Source organism: Cryptotermes secundus, unplaced genomic scaffold (assembly GCF_002891405.2).
Source record: "Cryptotermes secundus unplaced genomic scaffold, Csec_1.0 scaffold2543, whole genome shotgun sequence".
In the NCBI taxonomy this organism is placed as follows: domain Eukaryota; kingdom Metazoa; phylum Arthropoda; class Insecta; order Blattodea; family Kalotermitidae; genus Cryptotermes; species Cryptotermes secundus.
The window spans coordinates 45,631-70,765 of record NW_019732877.1 but is presented as its reverse complement, the minus strand read 5'-3'; the positions used below and the strand labels follow the sequence as shown (position 1 = coordinate 70,765).

The 25,135-nt window shown below is 40.3% G+C and overlaps 2 protein-coding genes across 7 annotated transcripts in view; one reads left to right on the top strand and one right to left on the bottom strand.

Moving 5' to 3' along the window:
- LOC111867848 (SUN domain-containing ossification factor) overlaps positions 1-19,477 on the bottom strand; it is a 72,329-nt gene extending 52,852 nt beyond the window's left edge. Inside the window, exons 1-3 of one of the 5 annotated variants that reach the window (XM_023858043.2) lie at positions 19,081-19,477; positions 18,723-18,930; positions 17,438-17,577 (exon numbers count right to left, since the gene is read on the bottom strand). In XM_023858043.2, the coding sequence (XP_023713811.1) occupies positions 17,438-17,577; positions 18,723-18,930; positions 19,081-19,139 (407 nt within the window). In that variant the 5' untranslated portion in view covers positions 19,140-19,477. Of the gene's footprint in view, positions 1-4,919; positions 5,302-17,437; positions 17,578-18,722; positions 18,931-19,080 lie in introns of those variants that run through there. The other 4 variants (XM_033752831.1, XM_023858046.2, XM_023858047.2 and 1 more) reach the window with 4 other exon arrangements.
- A 160-nt stretch (positions 19,478-19,637) lies between these two features.
- The window catches only part of LOC111867844 (E3 ubiquitin-protein ligase MARCH2), an 8,913-nt gene continuing 3,415 nt past the window's right edge, over positions 19,638-25,135 (top strand). Inside the window, exons 1-4 of one of the 2 annotated variants that reach the window (XM_023858039.2) lie at positions 19,638-19,823; positions 20,088-20,247; positions 21,957-22,077; positions 24,013-24,394. In XM_023858039.2, coding sequence (XP_023713807.1) covers positions 20,095-20,247; positions 21,957-22,077; positions 24,013-24,394 — 656 coding nt within the window. In that variant the 5' untranslated portion in view covers positions 19,638-19,823; positions 20,088-20,094. The other variant, XM_023858040.2, reaches the window with a different exon arrangement.

The window sequence follows — 25,135 nt, the reverse complement described above, 5'->3', positions numbered from 1 at the left end:
GGTCAACAATTTTCTCTTTTCCAAGTCGTCCAGACCGGCTCTGGGGCCCACCCAGCCTCTTATCCAGTGGGTACTGAAGACTCTTTCCCAGGGGGTAAAGCGGCTTTGGGGTAAAGCTGACCACTCACCTCTAACTAGTGTCGAGGTCAAGAAAATGTGGATCTATACACCCACTCCCCCATATGCCTTCACGGGGTAGTGCTTAATTAATTAAGCACAAGGACAACTTTACGTATTATTATTATTATCATTACCAGGGCCCGGATTTTGATGACATGTCATCTATTTTTTCCTTGTATCCAATGCGATGCTCTTAAAATATATAAATCTCGGATACGAGCTGCTGGTTACAGAAATGTAAATTTTATAGGTATTCTTTTTGTCATTTTTTTGACATTTTTAGGTTTAAGGTGATTTTTTTTTATTTTGGGGGTAATTTTTTGGTAAATTTTTGGGCTTTTAAGGGTATTTGTCATTTTTGGGAATTTTTCTTCATATGTTTTCTGAAATGTGAATAATATGGAAGCGAAGTGTTCTTTCTCTTTCTCCTTTAGGTCATTTTTCTGGATTTTTTCGGTCATTTTATAGGTCTTTTTTTTCAGGTCATCAAAATCCGGGCCCTGCATATTACATTTTTGGGTCATATTTTAGGTCATTCTTTTTTATTTTTTGGTCATTTTTTAAATATTTTCAGGTCATCAAAATCCGGGCCCTGCATATTACATTTTTGGGTCATATTTTAGGTCATTCTTTTTTATTTTTTGGTCATTTTTTAAATATTTTCAGGTCATCAAAATCCAGGCCCTGATCATTACTTAAGTTTTTCTGCTCACGTTCCTAATTTTATTTACGTTATTTAGTTTTCAGCATTATGTTTTTGTGTATTTTCTCTTCTTTATCCATGTCTGAACACATCTTTTTCCATTGCCTGCCTGTAATTGGCTGTTGTCACGCACTTTAATAAATTAATTAAATTTAAATACTAAAAGATTAAATTATGATATAATCATTTAGAATTTTCCTCATCATTACGATAAGAAACGGTCCTGTTTTAACAACCTTATGGCCTTGTTCAGTAATTTTCTGAACGAGGTGCCGTAATACCTCGGTATGCAACAGTACCCGCGCTCTCTTAATGCCTAACTTGCGCCGCCGAAGAGCTTCAAAAATAAAGACAGACAAGTCACATTCTTGTACATACGAAGGAAATTTAGGCATACGATCACTGTTAACACAACTGTCATCTCGGCTCCACTCTGTGGACACACAGTGACGACATCTCGCACAAGGACGGTTTTATTATAAAGATTACAGTGGAAAAGAAATCCATGTTGCTGGCCACAAATTTTATATGAGCAAGGTGAATAAAAGTTTCTTGACTTCCCGATGGACATCTATACCGGTCTAGCAACGAGAATACAATTAATACGAGAATTAATACGAGAATACAATTCATTAAGTGAATCTGACTAAAGACTACCGAAGCGTCCAGCTTGCCTCGTACCCGCCAGTATTATTTTTTTATTCCTAGTGGGGTGGGAGTAAGTCCCTTGTACTGCGGCCACTTCTGGCTTATTGTACCAGCCCCAGATGATAGGTGAGGGTGATTGTGGAGCAATTGGTGGAATGAAGATGGGCAGGGGAAACCGAAGTACTTGGAGAAACCCCGCCCCAGCGCCACTTTGTCCACCACAAATCCCACTTGACCAGACCCGGGATCGAACCCGAGCCGCCGAGGTGGGAAGCCAGCGACTAACCGCATGAGCTATGGCGCGGCCGTACCCGCCAGTAACTACAAGAGTGATGGCCATGCCAGAGCTGGCGTGAAATGCATAATGGAGAAAATAGTAATGGAACAACATGCAGACATAAGTAATACAAACACTAGCCATACTGATTCCATAGATCAGCAGCTATCAAGGTCCACCAGCAAACAGTTAGGTACATATGACAAACGTTTTCGCTGGCCCCACAGAAAGTGATAGAACTGCGCTCAAACCGTCGTACATTTGTATCAATTTCAGGAGTAAAAGCAGACATGACCCAAGAAAGAACGCTGTCCTTGCTTCAGAAGACAACAAGACCCTGTAAATGTATGTTATGCTTACTCGCTACTTATTTTTAATAAGCAAGAGGAGCTAACGTAAGTACACCGAATACCATTAACGTCATAAGTAGACCTATAACTTGCTTACTGGATTCAGCGTACATCGAAATACAAATTATGAGTAAAGCTTCAGCACCTGAAGGGTTACAGAACAGACTCAACGGTAAGAAACGGCATTTATGGACACAGCTGGACCTGTACTAGCCCAGATGTCAGGTAAAGATTTATTGATCGTTTTATGCAAATGTTTCCAGGAAACGGTCTGTTGTACACGTAAATTATTCATCCAGCCTGTGAGACAAGGTCACCTGTTAACCGCGACCATGAATTTAAAGCTTACGGACTACTCCACCAAATCTGAGGTCACACTTCCGTTCCTCTTTACTCCACGCCAGACAAACCCTAAACGAGAACGTAACATAAAAGTAAGTAAAGGTATCCCTGTAACAAGCCGTGGAGGCCCACAGGGTTGTGAGACGTCGAGGTTCCCACGTTTTCTAGACAATCGGCTCATAGATGGCGGCAAGGTTCTCAGTCCTACGCGCCGGCCGCCCTATACCCCCAAGAATATTCCTGGTACTCGTTTCTGCTAGAGGCTGAGTCGACCCCAGAGCCATAGTGCGGCCGGAAGGATTAGGTCAACTGAAAAAATCCAATGACCTCATCGGGACTTAAACCCGCGACCTTCCGGCTTGTAGCATAGTGCCTCAACCACGCTACCGCGTGTCCCCGAGAACGTAACATACATAACCAATTTTTCTATTGAAGAATTGGAGAAATCTGATATGGCTGCCCCTGTTTAAATCTGTTTATTGTCCTCATCGACTTCCGTAAATGTTAATTTCCGCCCGCATGTAGCGTTTCTAGGTCCCTGCGCCTGAAACGCGATTTCCAACGATTAAGCAAAATGAATGTCCGCTTGAACTTACCAATAAATGTTTCAAGGGAAACAGGTCGAGAATAGAAAGCAGTCAGATGAGTTACAGGGAACTGAATATCGCGTTAAAATGAATCACTATTCACAAAATAAAACTCCCGTAACAAGGATGGCTACAACAGCATAATGAAGGGCTTCATAATTTGACCTCAAATATCATTAAGGCTATAAAATCAAGTATATGTTGGAAATGTAGCACGCATGGGGAAACGACGATGCATGCTAATTTTTCTTTTCTTGACACCTGAAGAGAAGGGAGCACCTCAGAGAGCTAGGCACAGACGGGAGGATAATATTGAAATGGATCTTACAGGAACAGGGGATAAATGCAGAGAATGGATTCAGCTTATTCAAGAAAGGATCCAGTAGAGGACTCTTCTGAACACGGTGATGAACCCTGTTCCACAAAATGTAGGTTCCTTCGAAACGTACTGCTTACCAGACTACGCGGTGTCATAACCGAGACGACCACAATATGAATCTGTATTAGTGGGAAAAACTAAATCATATGTACACTGCAGGAGCCGATCTTTTCAAGCATAATGATGGAATAAGTTTCGGTTTTCTGCGTATGGTAATGGAGCATAAATTTGGCGATCCACCTCTATCACTTAATGATGAAAACGTTTCATTTCTTTCGCTACGTTTATTCTAAATTACTTCGTTAGGGTGAGGTCATTTAACAACGCGGTTCTAGCCGCAAAATCCAAGAACTTATTTCATTTGCATCATGAGGTAATTAAAATTACAATATTACACGGTGTAGTTGGCTTGCGGGCTAAAACCACAGACTTTTTTATATATGGTGCCATCCATGCAAGCTTCACAGCAAGCTCTGGAACGTTAACTTCTGACCAGTCGAAAGATACGAGCCTGACTGCCGCTACGAGAAATAACCGTCAACTCCATTGGGACACAATCTGCCCCCAGCTGCAGGTGGTTAACCGAACTAAACTAAACTAAACCGGCAAAGTTCGAGCCCGGGACAGATCATGTGGGATTTGTGGTGGATAAAGTGGCACTGGAGCAGGTTTTCTCCGAATACTTGTTTCCCCCGCTGATTCTCATTCCACGGACTGCTCCACATTCACAATCATCTCCAATCCGGGGCTGGTACAATAGGCCAATAATGGCTGCAGTACCAAGTGGACACTCTCTCACTCCAGTAAGAATAATAAAAAAGAGCAAAACGCCTGTTGTATGGGAGGGCGGATGTTTCTCATCATTACGAAAGACCACTACTGGACAAGATCCTAGGCCAGTTAAATCCCATTCACGTCTCAAAAACATACTTATTTGAAATCCACTGTTAACATACAGTTCCGTGTATGTATCGGTGTTCCACGAGGCATTCTAATGAAAATTTTGCAACATAATGCGTACTTATTTACCCGGCATCAAATCGTTAGGCCACTTCTGGGGGAGGGGGGGGGAAATATTCATGCGTAACGTAGTATGAAGTACATCTAAGTTCGTGGTAACGAAAGCTTAAAAATTAGGTGATTTTTTTTTCCAAATAAAGCCATCGTGATAAATGATGAAGCGACTTAATATCAGTCACAAACACAGTACTATATTTACAAAGATAGTAGAAATGGAATTGACCGATTTAATTGACATTAAAGGGATCATGATTCCTCAAATTTGATTAACGAATGGGCAATGAGCGAACGTAATTATACATCACAGTGTATATGAATAGTTATATATACTCGTGCCATATGCAAAGTTCACTAAACATTTAAAACTGGTGTCACGAATTATTTAATAATAATGGACGCGAATTTTTCCCAGTAAATAAGAGAAATTGTGAAAACCATAAATATGAATTATGATATGGACATGACGGAATTAGTGGAGATAGAAATTACTTACATATTAATATGCCTTCATCACTGTTCACACAAGATAAAAATGCCACTACATCCACAAACAGCACTATAGTTATCAGTTGAAATAACTTCAATCACACAACAAAACACAGTATACGTCAGGGATAAATAAAACGCCGGTACGTTGTCGCCGTAAGATTCCCAATAACGAGCTCCACGTTGGTTTCTTACGTCCTGCTACTGCAATGCCCGAGAAGTTGAGGCACCGGCGCGCGCATGGAACTGTACGGGGCGTCCACCAACACTGTGAACTAGCGGACTGCAGACCGTATCGATTGTTTTTGGTTTCATCTTAACGTTCTGAGTTCGAGCTCCGAACAAGGGAAAACGTACAGACTATATTATTGAACAGAGAGTTATTGGGGAGACTGCCAAAAGAACGGCCGTCTACCTAACCTCTTCACAGTGGCACTGTCGCAAAGCAAACGGAGCCAGAACAACAAGGAAGCGTTCCCGAGCCAAACAGGGCAGCGCACGACTTGTTGTGTAACGTATTTCCGCGGGTCAAATCCTGAACTACCACAAGTGAGATTACTCGTCCTCTCTCAAGCCATTGGTAACTTGGGGAAAGCAGGGATACTCAACAGGAAGTTGTGAGGAATCTCGAAGCCTGATTTCAACATATTTCATTTCGGATAGATTTGAAAGGATTCTGACGATGGTGTATACTGTACTTCTTTTGGCTTATTTTGGACTTCACCCATCATCTGGTCTGTAAAAGACAAAAAGACAAAAAACCACGACGTTTCGGAGACTGGATCTGTCTCCGTCTTCAGGTGGATAGGGAAGGATAAACCTACTCAGTTGGGCCCCTTAGAAAGTGCTAGTCTCAATCACTGGACTAGCTCTTTCTAAGGGGCCCAACTGAGTAGGTTTATCCTTCCCTATCCACCTGAAGACGGAGACAGATTCAGTCTCCGAAACGTCGTGGCTTTTTGTCTTTTACATACCAGACGATGGGTGAAGTCCAAAATAAGCCAAAAGAAGTACATATCTCATTTCGCCCATGAAAATTTGACGAATTTTCACTACTTCAGCATGTGAAGGCGTTGTAGATGTATCATATGGTTCGTATAGCGAAATAACTTCCCAATCTTCTTATATAAAATGACTCGAAACAGATCACACAACAATTCAAATGTACCCACTCGATGCTTAAAACGAAATAATTTGCTTAGAACACCTATCTTTTAGAATAACTTTGAAATGCTACAGTTTTATTCAAAGTAAAACCTCCTGCCGTATCTTTCCAGTTTAAATTACTCGTAGATTTAACCAACGTATATTATAAGCTGCTTTGAAATATGCAAACAAATTCTTCGTAAAGACCTACAGTGGAAAGGGAAAGTTTTGGAGCTGGTATCTAAAATGATTACTCCATGTTTCGAAAGCGCACGGTAAGATAACACACTCATAAGAATACGTTCATGTACGATAGCCAGTATATTAACATTGTATATACTAAATAATTACATTTCGAATAAACATCGCTGAATAATTTAATTCGATATTCGTAACTCACATCGTGTTAGAACTTTCCCCACATTGAATCTATGGATATTAAAGCAAAATGTAAAGGTATCCCTGTAACAGGCCGTAGAAGCCCATAGGGTTGCGAGACGTCGAGGCTCCCAAGTTATTTAGACAATCGGTTCACAGATGGCGGTAAGGTTGTCAGCCTTACACGCCGGCCGGCCGCCCTTTACCCCCAGGGTACTCATTTCTGTTAGAGGATGAGTCGACCCCAGGGTCATAGTGCGCCTGGAAGGATTAGGTCAACTGAAAAATTCAATAGCCTCATCGGGAATCGAACCCGCAACCTTTCGGCTTGTAGCATAGTGCCTCAACCACCTTAAAAATCCAAGTTAACTGGGTGAGTTGTAAACGGTTTTAAAACTTCACAGAAAATAAAACATTAATTCGGTAATAAATCTCTGGGTTCAATATAATAGAAAACACGTCTTGACCAGCCTGCAAACCTATACCCCTCGTCTAGTATTGTTAAGGAGTTACAAAATAAAGAACACTACAATTTGCTGCACATGTGACAAGCATTGGGGAGAAGTACGCAAAATTTTTATGAAACCAAATCGCAAAAAAGGCATGTGGAAATCGAAGACATAGGGAAACGCAATACTACGTACGAATCTTGGGGCTGTACCACACTGTAATATGAAGTGGACTGGCCTGCCTATATGGAAATTAGTGTGTTAATGACTATAAGCTCTTAGGTTCTGCAATCCCAGAGTCCATTATAAGACGACGGTTAGTTTTGTAAAACTATGACAACAAATCGAATCACGCTGCCTTTTTAAAATAGACTTATGTTTCTTTTCTCTTAAAAATCACAAGCGGAAGCTCTCAAACATTCTCTACGCAATCCAAGAACATCACGGTAACAGCCCCAAACTTCCTACGCCACTTGAACTTCGAAAGAGCGATTCAATTTTAACGCTTTTCAGCACCCAAGCTGATAACTCAACGTCTCCAGAAGCGCACGACTTTTCCCAAAGATAAGATTTAAACTTGGCATGAAGACATAAATGGATATGGAAGTTCGGCATGGAAACCAATAAAGACAGTTGAACTAACACAAACATGAAAGCCTGATGAAACCGGTAACAATTTCTACGCTTGCGAAAAATTCTGAAGGACGTTGAGTAGGAAGAGAAATAAAAATGTAGTATCCAAGATATGAATGAAACAAACAGCCGGAATCAATACTACCAGCTTAAAGCATAGGAAGATAAGCTATCACAACTCCACTATAAGTCAGTCTATAAGTCAAACCGTAACTAATTATATAACCAACGTACAAATAAAAGTCAAACAAACGTAACCAGCACTACAAACATCGGCTGTTCCACAAAGTTTACTATGATACAGAAACCGATACACAGGGACCACTGTGATTCTTATTAGTCCGCTAATACTTCATGTCACTTCCGTGGCGAAAATAAATGAAAAGAATAAAACAAGTTTGAACAGCCTTGCCTTGATCTCGTTGAGGCGTATCCAACCTAATAATGAACATCTACCGCCAGAATGCCTGAATTAACTTCTTCTGCTGCGCTTTCTCTTACAAAGCACTCCATCTATGGAATTCCCCTCCATGTCAACATTAAACGCTATTAATCGGAGATCTGACGTTATCATGGTGGTGAATATTCTGGAATGTGACGCCACAGTGACCGACTCTGTGTTCTAGTGGTCAGAGTTCCTGGCTACAGATCCAGAGGTCCCGATTCCCGGTGCTACCAAATTTTCTGAGAAGCAGTGAGTCTGGAACGGGGTCCACTCAGCCTCGTGAGGATAACTGAGGAGGTATTTCAAGGAAATAGCGGCTCCCGTCTAGAAACCCGAGATTAACGGCCGTGGGGATTCGTTGAGCTGACCACGCGACACCATCTATCCGCTAAAGTTGGCACTAACTTCGCCGACACGCGGCGGTCGCTGAGTCGGTATAGTTCGCTTGCGGACTACACGCCACGGAGTTTGTTTTTGTTTCAGAAATCTCCGTCTCCATTATCAGGGTTTACGTCCTGTCAAACCTAATTATGGAGTAGGAGTAGGAGACCTCTGAAACGTTGGTTTTCAACCCGACACTGACATGGCTGATCGCCTGAAAAGATTCAATCACATTCTGAAAGAACAAAATGTTTCGGACACTGGGTCTGTTTCCGTCCTCATGTGAAAGGGTGGGGATGCACTTAATTATCTGGGTATGTTAGAAACAACTGCTCATAATCACTGGATGTCCTCTTCTCAAGTGGAACGGTTACGGCCACCTATTCAGTTGGGTGCGTTAGAAAGAGCTATCTCAGTCACTGGACGTGAGATTCTTTTCACCTGAAGATGGAATCAGATCCGGTTTCCGAACCGCTGTATTCTTCCAGAATATCAAATGCTCAACAGTCCACAAACTCAGTAATTTCAACGCCAGATCCATTATCAACTGAAAGGACATGACTGTGTAATAATACTGACAGGATTGTCCTTCTGCGTTGATGTATATTCCCAAGGCACCGAATTACAACAAGCGGCACTTTTTATAGCATAGCCCCCACCTCAACTACGTAATTCAATAAAATGTCGTACAGTCACCTTAGAAAATGTCACTTCTGCCGCAAACTCCTGCAGCTGACATTTTCTAACCACCCCTTAGAGCCGGGATAGCGCAGTCGGTATAACGACTGGCTACGGGCTGGACGACCGAGCGATCGGAGTTCGAGTCCCAGTAGGGTCAAGAATTTTCACTTCTCCATATCGTCCAAACCGGCTCTGAGGTCCACTCGACCTCCTATACAATGGGTACCTGGGGGGGTTCTGGTATACCGTTCACTTGTCTATACATATGGATGTACGCTTCACTCGTGTATGAACGGCAGGACGGATTTACCCACTCTCTTAATTCAAGGGTTCAACCGTTATAGACCGGTGCCCGGTACATATGGGCATTCTAGGTCCAAAAACAAGGGGCCTTCAGATGGACACCAAGACATAAAATGCAAACGACTGAAGCGATTCTAATTAATTACAGTAATTCACGCAGGACCATCTCCCTAAATAACTACGTAGGTGGTATCTTCACGAAAATAACTCTACGCGCATTGCTGGCTCAAACGCGAAATATCACTTTTCTCGTAAACGGTTTCACCGATGTTGAACACATTTCAATCATCTCTACAGGCAATTGATTCAAATAGTAAGGCTGCATAAAGGCTGTGATCCCTGACAAGTATATTAAATAACTCAACAACTGTTATGCAACGCCTACACGTCCTAGCATATATAATCAGCGTCCGACCAACAATGTTCTACGGAACATTAATTTTGTTCCCAAGGTAACAAAGTCACGGTCTGTGGTATGTGGGACATCAGGTGCAATGTCTCTACATCTGTATCGATTTTCATTACTCTGTTAGCCCTCTACTAGGCTGCCACACTGCAAGGACCACTTCCGGCGACTGAAGGCGCCAAGATCTCATACAAACAGGTACATTTAAGGGCAGACACTGACATCAGACATAAATTCGTAATCGTTGGTGTAACCTTTCGCTACAGCGAACAGACTCGTCAGAAAGAATCACCGCAGGTCCAAATCTCGTAGTTGAGCTACTAAGGGTACGGCATGATTCAAGCAATTTCCGCGACTGACAACTTCTCAGAGAGAGGTATCTGTTACGGACCAAACGGCCAGTGCATGTAGCCCACCTGAAGCAGGTAGTTCACTCGACGTTACACTCAGGTTGACTCTGGTGCCTACCTTGGATCCTTCAGGAAGGGTGGCGGTGAATCTCTCCCGGGGTGCACTCAGGCTGACTCTGGAGCCTACCTTGGATCCTTCAGGAAGGGTGGCGGTGAATCTCTCCCGGGGTGCACTCAGGTTTACTCAGGGGCCTACCATGAATCCTTCAGGAAGGGTGTCGGTCAATCTCTTCCGGGGTGCACTCGGGCTGACTCTGGGGCCTAACATGAATCCTTCAGGAAGGGTGTCGGTGAATCTCTCCCGGGGTGCACTCAGGTTTACTCAGGGACCTACCTTGAATCCTTCAGGAAGGGTGGCGGTGAATCTCTCCCGGGGTGCACTCAGGTTGACTCTGGGGCTTAACATGAATCCTTCAGGAAGGGTGTCGGTGAATCTCTCCCGGGGTGCACTCAGGCTGACTCTGGGGCCTAACATGAATCCTTCAGGAAGGGTGTCGGTGAATCTCTCCTGGGGACAAAGCGCTAGATGCCTGGGGCTGAACATGTATCTCCGCCCAGTGCCGAGGTCATCTTACAACTTCATGACCTGATCCTTTGGTATAGGGGCAAAGTTTTACCTTTACTAGTAATTTCAGGGCGGTCTATCATATCGACGCCATCTGTGCTTCCCTTCGCCACGTTACGATTAAACATCCGAAGTACACACAAAAATCAGTTTACGTAACACAGCAAAAGAGGCAACTTATGGCAGAACCTCATCACGTCGTTGCGTTATTTCGGCCATACATTCTCCGTTTGAATGGATTTCAAGCCGGTTTGCTGTCGCTTCAGCAGAAAATTATATATATCCTGGCTTATTTGTCTCGTTCGGACACAGCGATGATATCAAATGGTAAATCTGGCTGTGTAACCGAAAACAGTAGGAAACATTTCGGGGTAGCGAGTTAATCGCCAACCGCTGCAAAGTACTGCTAGCATACTCGTATGTCACCAAATTCTGTGTCAAAAAATCGGATAATAGTAATGGACACTTGTATGTATGTATGTATGTATGTATTATGAAAGGGGGTGGGTTCCCCATGCACTTAGACCAGTTATTGGTCCACTGTGCGTCCCACTTTTAATTTCTACTGTCGCCATACCCTACCGGTAACGGTGCGTGCCATCAGCCCCCGTGGAGCCAAGGAGGTCGGCCCCGGTACCTTGATGCTTCCCCCATCCACCAGAGGCATTGGAGACTACTTGGGCGGGAAAGGGCCTGTAATTTAGCTCAGATGTCTCCTAGAGACATGAGGTTCTTTTACGTGTCGTAAATCTACGACACGGGACACACGGCTTAAAGTCCCTCCCGGAGGACTTGTTCCCTGAATTTTTCCGCCCTTAAAAATTCCACGACCTCCGCCGGGTTTGAACCCGCGTACCTTGTTAATATGAAGACCTACATGCATTTCTAAGCTCATCTTCAGCACAGTCACTACATATTTATCGAAGCAAAAAAAAAACGTTTCGAACAAAATTTGAAGAGAAAAATTAAACATACGATTATGTCCCATTCTCATAAGTTTTGTGGGTTTCGAGAATTTTTTTTGTTTGTTGCTGTGTGATCTCAAATTTCGCAAACGGTTGAACTTATCGTCATTTGCTCGTCCGTCCGCCAGTTTGACGCTACGTATATACGAGTATTAAAAGTTAGCATTCACAAAGTGCGAAACTAGAGGCAACAATATACCGAAGAACAGGTCAGACTTATTATACGATATGTATATTTCCTAATATATTCATATTACGGGCTGCCTTACACTATCACTCTAAATATAGCGAGGAAGGTTTCTACACATGGCACACATGAAGCGTTATGGATCAGCCAGACTTGACGGGAGAAGCTTCCCCCCCCCCCGCAAAAAAAAATGCATTTGGTGGCGTAATATCGGCACAGCGACTGTAACGAGCCCAAGGAAATTAAAACTTAAAATGGAGGAACGAGTTGTAGTTGTCCTCTATATCTTTATATATCAGTGAACATAAATTCATCTCTCTTACATTCCTCCCTCCGAGGCAAAGGCCAGTTATTAAAATATATCTTGCACGAGGACAAAAAGCAACTGAATTACTAACGCCGCTATCCTTTCTTCGTCATTATGTCCGTGACAGATGGTTTTAGACCACTGAAACGCAAACTCCTGTACTCACTATGTTAATATTGGACTAGCAAGGCTGGAAATTTAATTTTGAAGGATCAACCAAATTGAGCATATACTATTAACCGAATAAGGTACTTAAGCTACGCGCCATTCCAATAGACTGTCCTCTTACTATATTATAATTTTGTTATTTATGAAAAAAATACACACAGGATGAGGAAAACAAAACTGTAAATGTGTATCCTAATTTGCAATTCGCGTATTTTCAAAATCGTCGTTTCCCCCCATTCTTGACCAATTCATAAACATGACAAAACAGCCGTAAACTTCTTGGCAAAAGCAAAGAAGCTAAACTGCAAAGTACATTTTCCGCAGTATCCCGAATCATAAACCACACATGTTTGTATGAAACTTTGTCTCTTACATTAAGGGTAGTATATAGATATCAGAGTATTTCAAAACGAAGAGCTAAGGAGAATATTTGGGCCTAACAGAGGGAAAGTAAGAGAAAACTGGACAAAGTTGCATAATGAAGACCTTCATAATTATTATCACCATCAAATATTGTTAGAGTGATCCAAAAAAGGAAGACGAGGTTGGCGTGGAATGTAGCACGCGTGGGAGATGAGAAATGCATACAAAATGTTAGCAGCATTTATTGTAATTCTTGTGGCTTTGTGAGCTACCATTCTTCTCTGCTGGGGATGAAACAATGGACAGCTGCAGGATTTTACTACGGCAACTTGCACACGGCTGTCACCATGAAGAATTCACAACTCAACTGCAACTGCAGAAGAATGGGAGCCCCTTCACCTTGCTCCACGCATCTCACGACGCTCACGACCTTCGGCTTGCATACGGTACATACATATTTACTAGGGTTTCGGCCGAACCGTAGGTCAATCGAACGGTGCATACAACCTACACGTCTTCTGCCTACGTAATACTGCTTACACAGTACTGGGAAAGGATTAACAAATATAGTCTGATACAATTCACAACGTTCTTGTGTTTGAAGGTAGGCGTAAAGCTTAAAGACACACGAAATGCAATCCCTATTTTTAATGTACGCCAACTCTTGTAGGCCTGGGTTCAATCCCAATTACGGTTTTGTATCCTAATCTTTCTTCCCCCCCTCCCCCCAAGAAAGCTATCATTGCTTTCCTGTTCGGCTCTATGGTCTCCTTCGATTCAGAATTCATTCTGAAACCAGGAATGTCTGATATAAGTAGATTCTAAAGGGTTCTGACGATGGTGGATGACACACAGACTTCCTGGGTTTTTGGACTATTTATATTTTTCCAGTGATTGAGATTAGCTCTTTCTAAGGGCCCAACTGAGTAGGTGTCTTCCTTCCTCACCTGAAGATAGAAACAGATCCAGTTTCCGAAACGTCATGTCTTCTATTACCTAGAATTCCGGACGATGGAAAAAGTAAAAAAAAAAAAACAGTAATTCTGAATGTCTGGGACATTTGGCAAGATCCATTGGGCGGAGGATCGATATTTTATCCCCAAATTACAGTTCGGAGCCTCTTCTCCAGAGGTGACAGTGACCGAAGTGTGAATCTGAACACAGCTAAACCTGGTGCCACGCCCGAAAGGCTAGAACTTTATTTCATGGCCCGTGTACGCTTTCATGGCATAGTACTGGCTCCAACGGGCAATTTTATCTTTTTATCAGTCGTATTTTATTTTCACCGCACAACAGCCATCGCGCTGAAAAATGTATTTAAAGAGGCGTCTCCACAAAAGGCAAAATACCATGAATATCCCTAATATCGGACAACATAACTAATTAACTCTATAATGGAGTACTCAGCTAATCAAGAAATCCTTCGCCTTTTATAGAATCAGATGGTTCACCGTCGTGTTCATAACAGCCTGAGCCAGATAAATCCAATCCACTTCCTCGCACCCCACTTCTTTAAGATCCACTTCAACATTATCCTCCCACCTACGCCTAATCCTCTAAGTGGTATCTTCCATCTGAGTTTTCCAACTGATATTGTTTATACATTTCTCATCTTCCTAGTACCTATGATTGTCTCACATTTTAATAACAATTCTTAAACTAAACTAAATTCCGTGGTTTAAGGCAGCGTCTACATGAGCGCACAAAATGCGTCCGTTTTAACGAACGTCATGAAGTCCGTTGTAGAAATAAACAAGAGAGGCGACTGCTTATTCACATTCACCAGGGACTAACCTATGACAGATATACTCTTGAACACCGGGTACAAATAAATTCCGTCCAATTATTCAGGGACAGTAACTGCTCCAAATTCGCATAATGTTGCAATATACAAAGACAGGAGGTATACCAAAAACAACTTTTTCATATTCAGAAAGGCTCAAAGTGTGAATCTGTCAGAATTTCGAGACTGATTTTTTCCCACCAACATAATATTTGAAAAAAGCAGTCTTCTGGGATGTGGCGCCGTGTAGATACCGTGTTGACCGACGTTTACCCTGAAGATGGAGGCGATACGTTCCTCCGAAACGTCGGTCAACACAATATCTACACAGCGCCACATCCCAGAAGACTGTTTTCTTCATAGTCACCGCCGTGAAAATCTCAAATCTTACAACATAATATTTGGTTATATATACTATGTATATCAGAAAGTAAATAATAAATCAAAATGCCAATTGTTTCTTACTTCACAGTGCTATGCAAATTTGGGATGTTACACTGTATTAAAACGAAAATAAAGAGATTATAAACACAGTGTTGGAAAGTTACATGGGAAGCAGTTTTATTTGAAGGAACCATTCAACGGACCACTCAATCTTCTGACTGAGACTTAAACTCAGGCCCTTCCAAATATGAAGCAGGACTAATAGCAAAATCTGACCCTCAGAAAGAACAGTCACATTTAAAAGGTGTGTTAAAAAAGTGTCCACATAAGATGTGATGTCTTCAAAGTGGTGAAGGTTCATATTGTGGTGTTCTGAGTTACAACACTGTGTAGTATCACAGGTGGGTACCAGCTTCCACCCTGAACATGGAGGTAGTATGTTCTTAAAACCATTGGTACCCACCTACCAGACTACAGTGCCACAACCCAGAAGACTATATATAATATGAGAGATTCCAGGCCAGCTGAGAAATAATCAAGCCCCTTGACCCAGTAGTCAAAGATAACAGAGAAGAGATGGTAATGGATTAGTTAGAAGTTAATGTGTGATTTGTAGACTTTATGTGTTTTGTAGTTACAGTGAGACTGTTAAAAATCTGTTGCTAGGGTATAACTAGTGAAGACTGAGAACCCTAGCGTGTGGGTAACAGTGAACTGTAAAGTTTGTAGATCAGCGATAGCACCGTATTACTTGTAGTTATCAGTTAGGTGTATAAGCACAATAAATCTAATCAGCCAATCCAAACCCTGTCTAATAGTCACACCCCTAATACATGTGACATTATTATTAAACTACATCAGCAGCAGCAATAATGTCATCAGACAGCACACAGACACCATAACAAAATTCTGAGAATTCCTCACTTGTCATATACATGCACTAATGACTGCTGGTATGAGTAAATTCATAATAACGCTAAACAAACAAAACTATTCTGAAAATTAACACTCGTTTAATCAACACAAATTTCAAAAGTGTATTAACTTGGGTTCTAACAATCCTAAGATTAGACCATGTAAAAAAAGTAAAGATATCCCTGTAACAGGCTGTGGAGACCCATAGGGTTGTGAGATGTTGAGGTTCCCACAGTTTCTAGACAATCGGCTCATAGATGGCAGCAAGGTTGTCAGCCTTACGTGCCGCCCACCCTCTACCCCCAAGAACATTCCAAGAATATTCCTGGTACTCATTTCTGTTAGAGGCCATAGTGCCGCTGGAAGAATTAGGTAAATTGAAAAAAAAATCCAATGACATCATCGGGACTTGAATCTGCAACCTTCCGGCTTGTAGCATAGTGCCTCAACCAACTATGCTACCGTGTGCCCCAGATTTGACCATGCCTATTCTAAAAATCCTACATCAGCACTGCTTGGTCCTTTCTCACTTGTGAACGCCCAAAATAACTGCAGATTCTCCAAGGATCAGTACCAACTATAACTCCATATCTCAAGTGTAACTCAAGAAGTTAACATGAAAATTTGAAGGTAAAATCTAAAAAAAAAAGTTTTTAATTTTTATCTTCAAGAACAAAACTATGTTAATAACTATGTAATATTAAAATTCAAAGTATAAAAAAAGTTATCAGAATTAAAAACTATATTAATAGATCCATATTAAAATACAATTCAAGTATTAAGAGTGAATTCTCATAAGTACACCTCTTGAAGGTTGAAACAAGTAGCAGAACACTTTTGTACACTAAATAAACGGTGATACATCAGCTTATAAAAATATAACAAGTTTAATAACACAACTTGCTTAAAATAAGGTATAACTACATATATTTCCACTTCATAAGCATGATGCTGCACATCCCTTAATACATAACAAATTCTTCCGAGAATAAACAAATATTACTACATAAGCTTTAAAATCAATATGAAAAATATGATTCTACAGATTACTTATTAAGTCAGGGTAAGTGAAGCATATTTTGAAGGCAAACAGTGAAGGTGTAACACAGACATAATGCTAATATTTTTATGGAATCAGTATTCACCCACTCCATCAAATTCTCCACAAATAAGAATATCTAACTAATTCTAAATTGTAATCAGCAGTAAAAAATTGTAACTATTGTAATTTTAATCTACTTATATATCAAATTGTTAATATTCAGAATTAACTTGACTTGTCATATATCATGTACAATGATCTACAGTGACGAAATAAATCAATCAATCAATCAGCAATTACACACTGATAACAAAAGGGTTGAATTTAACTTGAAATGCTGTAACAGGTATCTTGATTCTATTGCAGCATAATAGTTATTTTCTTTCTCACAATATACTTCTAACACCACCTTCATGTACAATTATATGTGCATCACTCTTCAAGATCAAATAACAGAGAATTAGCACCACTGCTATGATGTACCTTGCATTTCATACTGTAATTGAACATAACCTAACAAACATAAAAACATAACAGAACGTATTCCAAATCATGGAGTGCAAAGAGCTGTTAATCCTAAATAACATATAGGAAACAAAATGTATCTAACTTACTCAGTGGTGACATCTGATACTGCTTCTGGTGGAATAACATACTCTACAGCATCACCATCACTATATTGTGGGCTCTCAACATAACTTGATGACATCACCTCTTCAAAACTAGAATGAATTTCTGCCATATTTTCTTGTTTCTATAAATGAAAGTAGAAATTCATAATTTTATAATGTAATTGGAAGTAATATGTCTGTATATGCGTATTTATTTGGCCTGAGTTAAAACCATCATGCACACTGCTATACCAAATGTTAGACATCAGTTACCTCAGACCTCAGACAATGTCGTTTGGATGAATGGACAATGACCCCTAGCAAAAATTGGGATTTTAACTAGTGTTTATTAATTAATTAATTAATTAATGTCCAATTATTTTTCGTTAAGAGATATCGCATTCACATGTCATATGAGAAGTTGAACATACCATACAGTGCAACAATTTTAGCAAATTAGTCACATGATGATGGCTGTGTAGGGATGAAACATGTTGTGAGAAGGAAAATGGGGCAATAAGTTGCTTTGTACGTGGAAATATGTTGCATAGATCGAACTATTACATCTTTGCAAAAATTATCTTTTTGCACTGTCTTTCTGTTTAAGAGGAATTACATATGGTGGTAATTTATTGCCATTTGCAGTTATACACATCATGACAGTAACACATAACTTTTTATAGCCTGTGGTCTTCATTTCCGCTTGTCTTTCCCCTCTGAAATTTATGGTATAAATGCAAGGCATGTTGAAAGAACTGCAGTTTCATCTGCTTTGCCAATCTGACTTAAAGAATATTTTATTCCTTCAGTGTAGTCCAATAACAAAACACTCGCATTCAATCAGTTTAGACTCAAATTCTGAAAAAAGTTTTGACTAATTTTCATCCTTTGTTGTTATGATAAGCTTCCTCTTTTCATAAACTTCTCACATCATCCACAACTAGCCTTGAAAGGTACATTACTTTTTATAGCACATTCTTTTGCTTTTGACATTAAGGCTTCCCTAGTTACATGTAATCCTTTATTTCGTAAATCTTTTAAATACACCAAAACAGAGACATCAATCTCAGCACTGTTTATCCCATACATACAACATAAATGGATATATCTCCATTCACAGTATTGTGACTACTCATGTTGGATTGGCCTTTTAGGGCTAGTAGCCTTAAACAAAGGCAATATTAAACAATAGCTTTGAGGAAGTGAATGGGTTAGAGTAGTCTGTAAGACCCACAGACTTTAAATAAACAAATTCAGCAACACGCTTATATAAAAAGTTGTTCCTTACCTGATGACTCCGTCCCAACTCTTCTTGACTTTGATCCTCCTCATTCTTATTTAAACCAACGGTCTGTTCATGTTGTTTGTCATGGCTTTCTAGCCTCTCAGAGTTCTTTAATAAAACTGCAGTATCAACTGTATCATTGTAGTCTAGAGTTCTAACTGCAGAATCAATCACACCACTTTCTGTAGCAACCAATATAAAAAGCAGACAGCTGAAAATGCGAGATTAAATAATGCAGTAACTACATGTTACATATGTCTGAATACATTGTAACTCATGATGTGAAAATGGATATGATTTCAGTAACAAGTAGGAAAAAGATTAACAAGGACAGCCTACGCTAAATAACAATATAAATTACCTTGATGTAAATGATACGAAAAGAAGTGCCCAATATAAGCAACAGACATTAGCCTTCATTTTAAGTTTGTAAGTATGTCCTCACGAAAAACCATTTTTGTCAAGAAACTAACAACTTCACAGGTAACTACGACACAAACACCATTTTTGTCAAGAAACTAACAACTTCGCTGGTAACCACGATACAAACCACTCCACACACTTCGAAACACCATTCCACTCACTTCGAAAACCTGACGTGTACTAGTAAACTTCCGGTATTGGATCCGAAGAAAAGGGTGAATGTAAATCAAACGTAGGACATATGCAAATAAAAAGAAATATTGTCAAATAAATAAATATTTTCGTAATAAGTAGGCGACAGAAGTTTCAGTATGATGTCCATAATGCAAAGTTATTTCTGTTAAGTCTTAATTTGACAATCTTTCCTGGACTGATTGGGAAAATAGTATGTATAAGTTCCTCCAGATGGTAGCACGTGTTAATAAGTAGGAACCGTATGCTATTCCTGAGCTTCCTGACCGTTCCTGACATCTAGAGCAATATAGAGCATCTAGAGTTAACAAGCTTACCAATGGGACGTAAAATTTCCTCATAGCTATTTCAATTTTTCAAAAGTTGTGCAAGTAGAAAGGACAGTTGTAACTATTCAAATAATGTTACTGCTATCGATAATATGAAGAATTTATTTAAAATGCTCAATGTGTAATGAAACTAGTTGCTTCATAGGTGAAATTAACTGTGGTGAGTAGAGAAATCCTTCTAACTTAAAATGTGATAACAACGAAACTGACAATACAATTTTGGCACAGTTGTGTGCAAAAACATGACATGAAGTAGTACGGTTTATGACGTGTTGTCAGTGCTTGAAGTGAAGTTATGTGTGAGTAAATTAATGAGTGAATGAGCATGAAAGATGTATAGTTTTGCAAATTGAATGCATTGCGTAATTTTTTAATTCTCCCAACTTCCATTTTCCGAAGTTCAGTGTCTAATTAATTATTTCAGCACCATCATGACAGAAATAAATAGAATACCTGCTGAAGTCTGCGGAGACCGTAACGAAAATATCGGTAATAACTGCTGGCAAACGCAAGAATGTGGCTTCACAGTGGAACATGCAGAAATTTTTCCCACAAGTAACATTCCCACATTCGATAAGGAAGAAGTTAGTATATCTGTCATAAATGTAACATTTATTGCAGCTCCTTTTGAGAGATGGATTTTTCAGGGTTTATGCATGCATTTGACCAGCAGTATCACAGTATGATCACAGTGTTGAAAGTGTTGTTCTTACAATTTTGTGAATAACCATGATACAGAGTTTTAATTTTTAGGGAGACAACGCCATAATAGAGCACACTTGAGGCAGTACCACTCCCTAGACACTCCTTAGAAAGGATCACTTGTATGTAATGTTCCTGCCTTGTGCTACTTCTTATACACTTGCAACATTACTGTCTGGCAAGTAATTGTTCAGATGTGATACAGTTTGTTGTCTAATAGCTGATTAATTAGTTTCTTGTTACCTATTCCACCATCAGAGTGCCACAGTTCACTTGTTTTTTGTTGGTCAGGTTAGGAGAATGTTCAAACGCCAATAAAGATACTATACTTTCTTTCCCTTCTGGAGGGCCGCACCATAGCTCAAGCCTTTAGTCGCTGGCTTCCAACTGTGGCAGCCCAGGTTCGATCCCGGGTCTGGTCAAGTGAGATTTGTGGTGGACAAAGTGGCGCTGGGGCAGGTTTTCTCCGAGTACTTCGGTTTCCCCTGCCAGTCTTCATTCCGCCAATTGCTCCACAATCACCCTCACCTATCATCTGGGGCTGCTACAATAGGCCAGAAGTGGCCGCAGTACAAGGGACTTAGTCCCACCCCACTAGCATTAAAAAGAAAAAGGAAAAAAAATTCTTTCCCTTCTTCCTAGCTAAGTAAGAAGATATTCTGCTACTGAAGTTGTGTGGTTATAATGAGAGTTTATGTTTAGAATGTATTTGGAATTCACATTGTCCTAGCTTTTGGTTTCTTATAGTTATATAGTATCAGAACCATCCACGGTTTAGTGACAGGCAGGGATAATCAGGCCATAGGATGAGTGTTTTTACCACCACCTTTCTTATCCCATCTGTGGGTGCCCAGATTCAGAGAGAGCTGACTGATGTCAGATAGATTTCACCAGTATTAAATTACAGCATCTGTAGTGTGTGACAAGTGTTAAAAATGGCTTTGAAATCAGTGAGGAACATAATACTAAGTATTTATATTATTTGTGGTTTATTTAAAGATGCTTTCAGTAGCTCATAGTATATAGTGTCAAATAGTACAATAAGTAGCAGAATAATACACTTAAATTTATATGAAAGGAAGTAAACATGGCTTGATTTGAGATGTTCCAGCATTTGCCTGGAGGGACTGAGGAAAACTATAAAAAAACCTTAGGATTGCTTGTGTTCGGGCCAAGATTTGATTCAGGAACTGTCAAATATGAAACAGGAGCACTCCACACTTGAGCACAACTTCTGTTATACAACTAAGTACTTAGCAATTTACATTTTTCATGCAGTGAAAATTTAAATCAATACTTTAAAAGTAAAAGGCGAGATCCAACCTAGTTAAGGGTGGATTATACTTCCTTTCATAAGAAGATATTAGTGCATTACACTGCCACATGGAATCTTGAGTATGTCAGGTCTGCTATTTTGTGATAGGGGAAATTCTGTTGGGATGTATGCATTCCATTGGTCCTAGTAAGTAGGATGTGGAACAAATCAAAACACAATACAACATATTTATAAAATACATGTAAATACAAAACAGTTTAAGAAACATCACTAAAACAAAATACACTATAATAAACCTAATTTTATTTCTTACAGAATTCCCATAAAGTTGTTGTGATGGTGCAGCCACATGAATCTGCCAGCACATCAGTGCCATGTAAACTTGCACACCCAAGGTTGTCTAGTTCTGGGTCAGTCTGCAGGATTTGTCACGAAGGTGCAAAGTTTGGTTGTTACCTTATTTCCACATACAGATCATGTCTTTGTGGATTATTTTGGAATTCCCCCTCCTTAGAAGTGTTCTCATGCTTGATATACATGGAACTTCTAAATGCACTCAATCCTTTATGTGTGAACAGATTTAAAAATAGATGGGGTTATGCCATTATGAGTACAACTGCAGTACCTGAATGTTAGTTTCCAGTAACAGCTAAATGTGACAACAGAAACAAAACTGAATACAGTTAGTTGTGTACATCATCATGACTGATGATGAAAATGATGACAGGGATGGTGACGATGACGACGATTTTTTTAGTGTGTGGGTGTGCGCATGTGTGTGTGAAAGAGAGAGGGGAGGGGGGCTTCCCCTTTGGGTTGACACTTTATTAATCCTGCACTTCGAATGAAATGTAGGGCTTTATTTAAGGAGGCATCATAAAAGTCACTTGGTTCCATGAAGAATTGACCCACGTGGCGATAGCTTTGGTAAGCTATGGCCTCACAGTCACATAAGATGTGTGTGGCTGATTCATCTTCTTGTAGGCACCTTTCACAGGTTGGGTCGTCTGTCAGTCCCAGTTTGAAAAGGTGTCCTTTTAGTTGGCAGTGTCCGGTAAGTAATCCTACCATCCATATTAACTGGTCTCTGTTTAATGTCAACAGGTCCTTCATTCTTCTGGCAGAGGGTCCTGATGTAATTCACTTTTCCTGTTTGAGTCCAGTTGTGGATTCCCAGTGTTTTTTGTGATTTCTGTTAGTCCAGTCCCTGATCGCTTTCTTGGCAACACCAAACGAGATGCCACAAGCTGGTTCAGGTCCTGTGAACGGCTGTTCAGATCCTGTTCTTGCCAGCTGATCTGCGGTTTCAGTCCCAGCAATACCTGGCACCCACATCAGTTGAACTCTGTGATATTTGGCCAGTTGTATGAGGGATTGGATGACGATGATGTAGACCTATGGCTGTTGAGATCCTGTTCTTGCCAGCTGATCTGCGGTTTCAGTCCCAGCAATACCTGGCACCCACATCAGTTGAACTCTGTGATATTTGGCCAGTTGTATGAGGGATTGGATGACGATGATGTAGACCTATGGCTGTTGAGATCCTGTTCTTGCCAGCTGATCTGCGGTTTCAGTCCCAGCAATACCTGGCACCCACATCAGTTGAACTCTGTGATATTTGGCCAGTTGTATGAGGGATTGGATGACAATGATGATGTAGACCTACTTGAAATAAAGCTAACATAATTTTGTCATATGCTCAGTCCTTAGAGTTTTTCTGTTTGGAATCCGTTACAGTTGTGAATGGTCACATGGGTGCTAGCAGGGTGAAGGGGACTCTGTGTTTTCTTTTTTCTGTCCTGAATACTATAGGGTGATTAGTAAAAATGTTATTACATGGCTTCTTAAGCATAAATTTATAAGCAAACCTTGTGCCCTCCCACTCCCCCCAAATATTTTGGCAGCACCCGCGAAATCCAAAATAGGCCTACTTTCCACAGAATAAGCAAGTAAATATTTCCCCCACCCCCCATTACAGAACTGAATGGTATTCATTCTTGAAAATTTAGACTAACACCAAAAACTTTTAAGTTATCAGTCAAAAACTGTCCTCCAACAAGAATGAATGGTGCAAGATGTGGTTCTTAGGGTGATAACTATTAAAATTAGCATATTTTTGGGTGTGATTCTGTGTAGTCTCATATTTTCATAAGAATGTGCTGCCTACTTCTTCAGGGTTGAAGAGGTGAAGATGAAAGCAGTACATTCTTCCAAATATTGGTCACAGTGTGCCAGACTATATGATGTCACATCCCAGAAAACAGTAATGTTCATGAATGAATGAATGGTATTCATTATTGTCAGACTTCTGTAGTGAACATAGGCTCACAGAGGAGAGGTTTGCACTGAATATTTTAATTTTTGTCAACAGATGACACCAGCGAAAATCTCATTTCTCCTTGTGAATGTACGGGAACACTGGGCCTTGTCCACAGAAAGTGCCTAGAGAAATGGCTCTCTGCTTCCAACACAACTGAATGTGAAATCTGCAAGCACCAGTTTAATACACGTCGTTACCAGAGGTCTATATGGCAGTGGTTCCAAAGCCATCGAGGATTAGGCTGTCACCAGGGATTTTATCTAGATGTGCTATGTCTTCTGATCTTAACACCTCCATGCCTAGTATCTATATATCTGTGTGCCATGTGGGCTGCTGTGTACATGGAGGATAGATTTTGGGAAGCAACAGGGCTTGCCTCGCTTTGCTTCTTCTTACTTCTCACGTACTCGCTGTGGGTTGCTGTTACAGTAAGGTTAGTCATCACATACTGCACTTTCTGACCCACAAGATGCCAGGTTTATCAAACATTCCCCTACTAAACAAAGAGTGCAGTTAATGGTTAGGTACAGAAAGTCTTCATTATCAGTGAAAGAACATGTGAGAAGAATGGAAATTGCAGAATTGAGTTTCTTCACAGTGGTCTGATGGTACACATTGATGGATCATAAATGTAATGGGGATGTTGGAGAAGAACTGGAAACAAGAATTCAAAACAGAATCCAGAAGTTTGAATAAAGAGATGAAAGGAATGGTTTAACTTTTGTAACTGGAAGAGGCCAAGTACAAATCTGTACTGTTGATTATGGCATGATATAAAAAAACACAGTCTGGAAGTACATCTAAAGATAGCTTTGTGTAGATAGAAGCAAATTGAAACTTAAAATATAAGCAATGAAAAATACTATCATGCATGAACTTTGTCGTATCCATTGTTTCATGGAAAGCAAAAGTTCCAGGTACCTAAAAGAACTGCTTGAAATTTCATGATCATAAAACTTCATCTTTTCAAACCCCAGTGGACCAGTAACACTACACATCTTTACGGATGGATGTAAAATGGTATTTTTGTTAATACTAAAACCACCAAAATGAACACAATCATCTAAACAGGATAACACAGTAAATAAAAAATAAGTAAGTAAAAGTAAAACTATCCCTGTACCAGGCCGTGAAGACCCATAGGGTTGTGAGACGTTAAGTGTCACACATTATC